Source organism: Nicotiana sylvestris, chromosome 11 (genome assembly GCF_000393655.2).
Source record: "Nicotiana sylvestris chromosome 11, ASM39365v2, whole genome shotgun sequence".
Classification (NCBI taxonomy): domain Eukaryota; kingdom Viridiplantae; phylum Streptophyta; class Magnoliopsida; order Solanales; family Solanaceae; genus Nicotiana; species Nicotiana sylvestris.
The window spans coordinates 44,875,065-44,879,719 of NC_091067.1; the positions used below are offsets into that span (position 1 = coordinate 44,875,065).

A 4,655-nucleotide genomic window follows, 5' to 3' on the forward strand; every position below is an offset into this window, starting at 1 on the left:
GATTAGTCGTTAACCGATAACCAATATCTTATCGATTTGGTTATCGGGTTATAATATTTGTAAACCGATAACCGATAGGCAAAATCGATAATATTTATAATCAAACCGAACCGACCGATGCACACCCCTAGTCTATATAGACGATATGCTCGTTAAAACTCAGCATTCAGGAGATCATATATCATGCTTGTCTGATACGTTTTAGATCTTGCGAAAATTCAATATGAAATTAAATCCGGAGAAATGTGCATTCAGTGTTGCATCAGGTAAGTTTTTGAATTTTCTTGTTTCTAACCGTGGTATTGAAGTGAATATCGCATAGATTAAGGCCATTGAAGAAATTCCTGACATGCTTAGAAGCAAAAAAGAAGTGCAGAGGTTGACAGGAAGAATTGCAACCTTGGGAAGATTCATTTCTAAATCATCAGAAAAGTGCTTTAAATTCTTTTTAGCTCTTAAAAAGCAAGATCATTTCGAATGGAATGAGGAATTTCAACATGCACTCAAAAATTTGAAGACATACTTATCAAATCCGCCATTGCTCGCAAAACCAAAGGCTGGGGAAAGACTGCTCATCTACCTTGCTGTCTCAGAAGTAGCGGTAAGTGCTGTTTTAGTCTGTGAGGACCAAGGTAAACAATCTCTGATCTATTATGTCAACAAATCTTTATTAGATACGGAGACGCGGTATCCTCAATTAGAAAAGCTTGCACTTGCATTAATCATAGCATCTAGATAATTAAGGCCTTATTTTCAATGTCATCCTATTGCTGTAGTAACTGCTTATCCATTACGCAATATATTACACAAACATGAGTTATCAAGTAGGTTAGCCAAGTGGGCTATAGAATTAAGTGAATATGACATCACATACTAGCCTAGAACTGCGATAAAATCTCAAGTATTAGCTGATTTTGTGGCTGATTTTAGCCAAGGGATGCAATTAGAAACAAAAAAAGAATTGAAGGTATTCAACGGATCTAATCCGGGAATTTGGACCTTATTTACTGATGGTTCATCTAATGTAAAAGGCGCAGGCTTAAGGATTGTTTTGGTACCACCTACGGGTGAAACCATTCGACAAGCCATTAAATGTCATTCTATAACTAACAATGAGGCAGAGTACGAAGCTGTGATTGCAGGTTTAGAACTGGCACGAGAACTTGACATTAATCAGATTATAATCAAAAGCGATTCACAGCTCGTAGTTAATCAAATGCTGGGGACTTATACGACCAGGGAAGTACGGATGCAGCAATACTTAGAGAAAGTACGGGATCTGATCATACAATTCCAAACTTGGAAGGTTACACAAATACCAAGAGATGAAAATGTCGAGGCGGATGCCCTAGCTAATCTCGCATCTGCGGCAGACGTGGCAAGCAATGAAAATGCTTCTGTAGTTCATTTGTTTCATTCAGTACTTGATCTAGATAAAAATGAGGTAAATTTTAATAACTTAACGGGATTGGAGGAACGAGATTGTTGCTTTTTTGCAGTATGGAACCGTCCCTGAAGACAAGAAAAAAAAGCTCACGCGCTTCGAAAAAAGGCTGCTCGATATTGTTTAAAGCAAGGCAATCTTTATCGAAAAATGTTTGGTGGTCCCTTAACAAGATGCCTCGGACCTTCTCAGACAGAATACGTAATGAGAGAAATACACGAGAGGCATTGTGGGAATCACGCAGGAGAAAGATCACTGGTAAGAACCATAATTAGGGCATGTTATTATTGGCCCAAAATGGAAGAAGAAGCGGAAAATTTCGTGGCTAAATGTGATAAATGCCAAAGGTACGGTAATAACATGCATAGACTTGCAGAGTTGTTACATCCGGTTATTGCTCTATGTCCATTTATGAAATGGGGGATGGATTTCGTAGGTCCACTACCACAAGCAAAAGGACAGGTAAAATTCTTGCTCGTACTCACTGACTATTTTACTAAATGGGTGGAGGCAGGAGCATTCAAACAGGTGCGAGCAAAAGAAGTTAGAGATTTTATTTGGTGGAATATCATATGCCGATTCGTGTGCCAAAGGAAATCGTGTGTGATAATGGCCCTCAATTTATAGGCACACAAATCACGGAGTTCTTTCAAAGTTGGCAGATCAAAAGGATTACATCCACACCTTATCATCCGGTGGGTAATGGACAAACTGAGTCAACAAACAAAGTCATTATCAACAATTTAAAGAAGCATTTAGAGGAATCCAAAGGTAATTGGCCAAAACTGTTACCTGGTGTTTTATGGGCATACCGCACAATAACAAAAACAAGCATGGGAGAAACACTATTTTCATTAGTTTATGGAGCTGAAGCTTTAATTCCAGTTGAGATAGGAGAGCCAAATATAAGATTTACACAAACGTCAAAAGAGTCTAATGATGAAGAAATGCACATAAATCTTGATCTACTTGAAGGAAAAAGGGAAGCTGCATTAATTGGAATGGCAGCACAAAAGCAGGTCATAGAACGATACTACAATCGAAAATCACGCCTAAGATTCTTTAAGATTGGGGACTTCGTGCTCAAAAAGGGTTTTCAATCTACGAAGGCAGCTAATACGGGGAAATTAAGTCCAACCTGGGAAGTACCCTACAGGATTCATGATATCGCAGGGAAAGGAGTATACGAGTTGGAAACGATGGATGGCAAGATACTACCTTCACATTGGAATGTTGTTCACCTGAAGAGATATTATTTCTAAAAGAATACCCAAGGTCAGATATCCATATTTTAAAATTTAATTTTTGAATTGTTAAAATTTTACTAACGATTTTAGATGATAGGCAAAAAGCTAGCTCGTACTAAATGATGAATCACGACCTGCAAGGCATATGAAATCAATTAAAATTCCCGGTCTAGGGTTTACAACTATTCTGATAGAAATTCAGATGGGTTAAACAGTCTTCATCTATAATCGTACCTCCGAGTCCCGTGTGTTTTTCCTTTTCAAGGAAAGGACTAATGAGAGGAACAATCAAGTGCTCGAGGCTTCATACTTCAACGCTCAAACATTTGGGGGACTATATAATATACACAGACATGTGTATACAGAAGGCAAAGAAGATTGGGAAATAATCAGAGATCAAGCCTGAAAAGTTCACTCATTAAACGAGTCAAGAGCAGAGTAAAGTCACGAGCAAAGGCCAAAGAAAAACCTTATCGTAGTGGGGTAAAGGCAATGTACTGAAATGAGTTATAAGTAAAAACCTTATGTTCATTTTCTTTTTTGAAATCTGTTATAAGAAAAACAGTTACGAGAAAGTTATAAAAGTAATTCAAATACATGTAAAGTGTTACTCAAAACTTGACAAAGTTCGACAAAGTTCAAATAAACACTTGTCAAAGTTATTTCAAGAAACATGTGTATTCCTATTTCTTTTATCTTATATTAACACCATTATGAAGTTGAGACGTCTTCTTCATTAAGTGTCGAATATAAAAGGGCCCTCTTTTATAAAATTCATGATTAATTCAAGTATTCATGAAGTTAGAAAAAACATGCAAGTTATTCAGTAAGTCCTTAAAAATAAAGGCAAGAATAAACAAAACAGAAGTTCAAAACAGCAACGAAAACTTCTTAATATTAAAAAAAAGTTCAGACTAAGTATGAACTTAGTCATAAACTAAGAGTTGTTTATAGAAAGTTTCCCATAAAAGGTCTGGGGACTTAACGCTTTCAACAAACCCTTAAAAAGACAAGGGTTACAACCACGAACCAACAAAAAGAAAAAAAAAGTAAAGCAATTTAAAACTTTTCACTAAGAAGTTAAGGGGACTGAAGTAGGGACGTCAACAACAGCAGGCTCAGCTTGACCTGAATGAGTGTGGATACCCGTATCATCTTCAACATTTTCAGAAGCTTCAGCCACATGAGGAGAAAAATCTTGGTTCTGCTGAGTTTTCTCAATAGTCTCTTTGATCTTGGCTAACTCAGATTCCAAGTTAAAATTCTCCTGGATAACTTCAACGAGGGTATCATGGCAAGAATTCAAAAATGCCCAACTCACTTCAATGGCAGATTTATCTTCAAGGATCTCGTAGTCTCTTTCCCAGTCAGCAATTTCATTTTTTAACTTTTCATTTTCAGCCAAGGCAGATTCATAAGAAGCTTGAATAGAGGTGTGGGAATTTTCTAAGGAGCAAACCTTATCAGAAGATACCCTGAGATCTTCTTGGGCTTGGGTCAAATTCTGCACGAGTTCACCAGCATAAGCTTCTTTTTCACCCAAGAGAGCCTTCAACTCTCTAATCTCCTCACTTGCCTTAGAAAGGTACTCGTAAAAAGAAGTTTCAAGACGAGCCTTACTTGAATTGAGGAAGTCTTTTCAACTGCCAATTCCGAAGTCAAGGCCCGCACCTGCTGCTCCAAGGTACTTTTACTTTCTTCTAAGAATTCCACATCAATATGAAGACTTTCATACCGTTCCTTCCAATTATACGCCTCCAATTAATAATCACGCACTAACTGCTCTGAGAGGGTAATCCTTTTCATCATCTCCGTGCCGATTAGATTAGCCTAAAAAAAAGGAAAGGGAAGGAAATGAGAATCCCGAAGATTGAGAAATAACAAAGTAAAAGTTTGAAAAAAGGAATACCTTTAAAGAAGCATGCACTATGTCATTCATCAAGGTCAAGGAACTATGGCTATCT

The 4,655-nt window shown here is 37.3% G+C and overlaps 1 protein-coding gene across 1 annotated transcript; it reads left to right on the plus strand.

Moving 5' to 3' along the window:
• Nucleotides 1-2,277: 2,277 nt before the first annotated feature.
• On the plus strand, nucleotides 2,278-2,706 carry LOC138880994 (uncharacterized). Its single transcript, XM_070161181.1, has one exon. It carries the CDS (start codon nucleotides 2,278-2,280, stop codon nucleotides 2,704-2,706), a length of 429 nt encoding a protein of 142 aa, XP_070017282.1.
• Nucleotides 2,707-4,655: the final 1,949 nt, after the last annotated feature.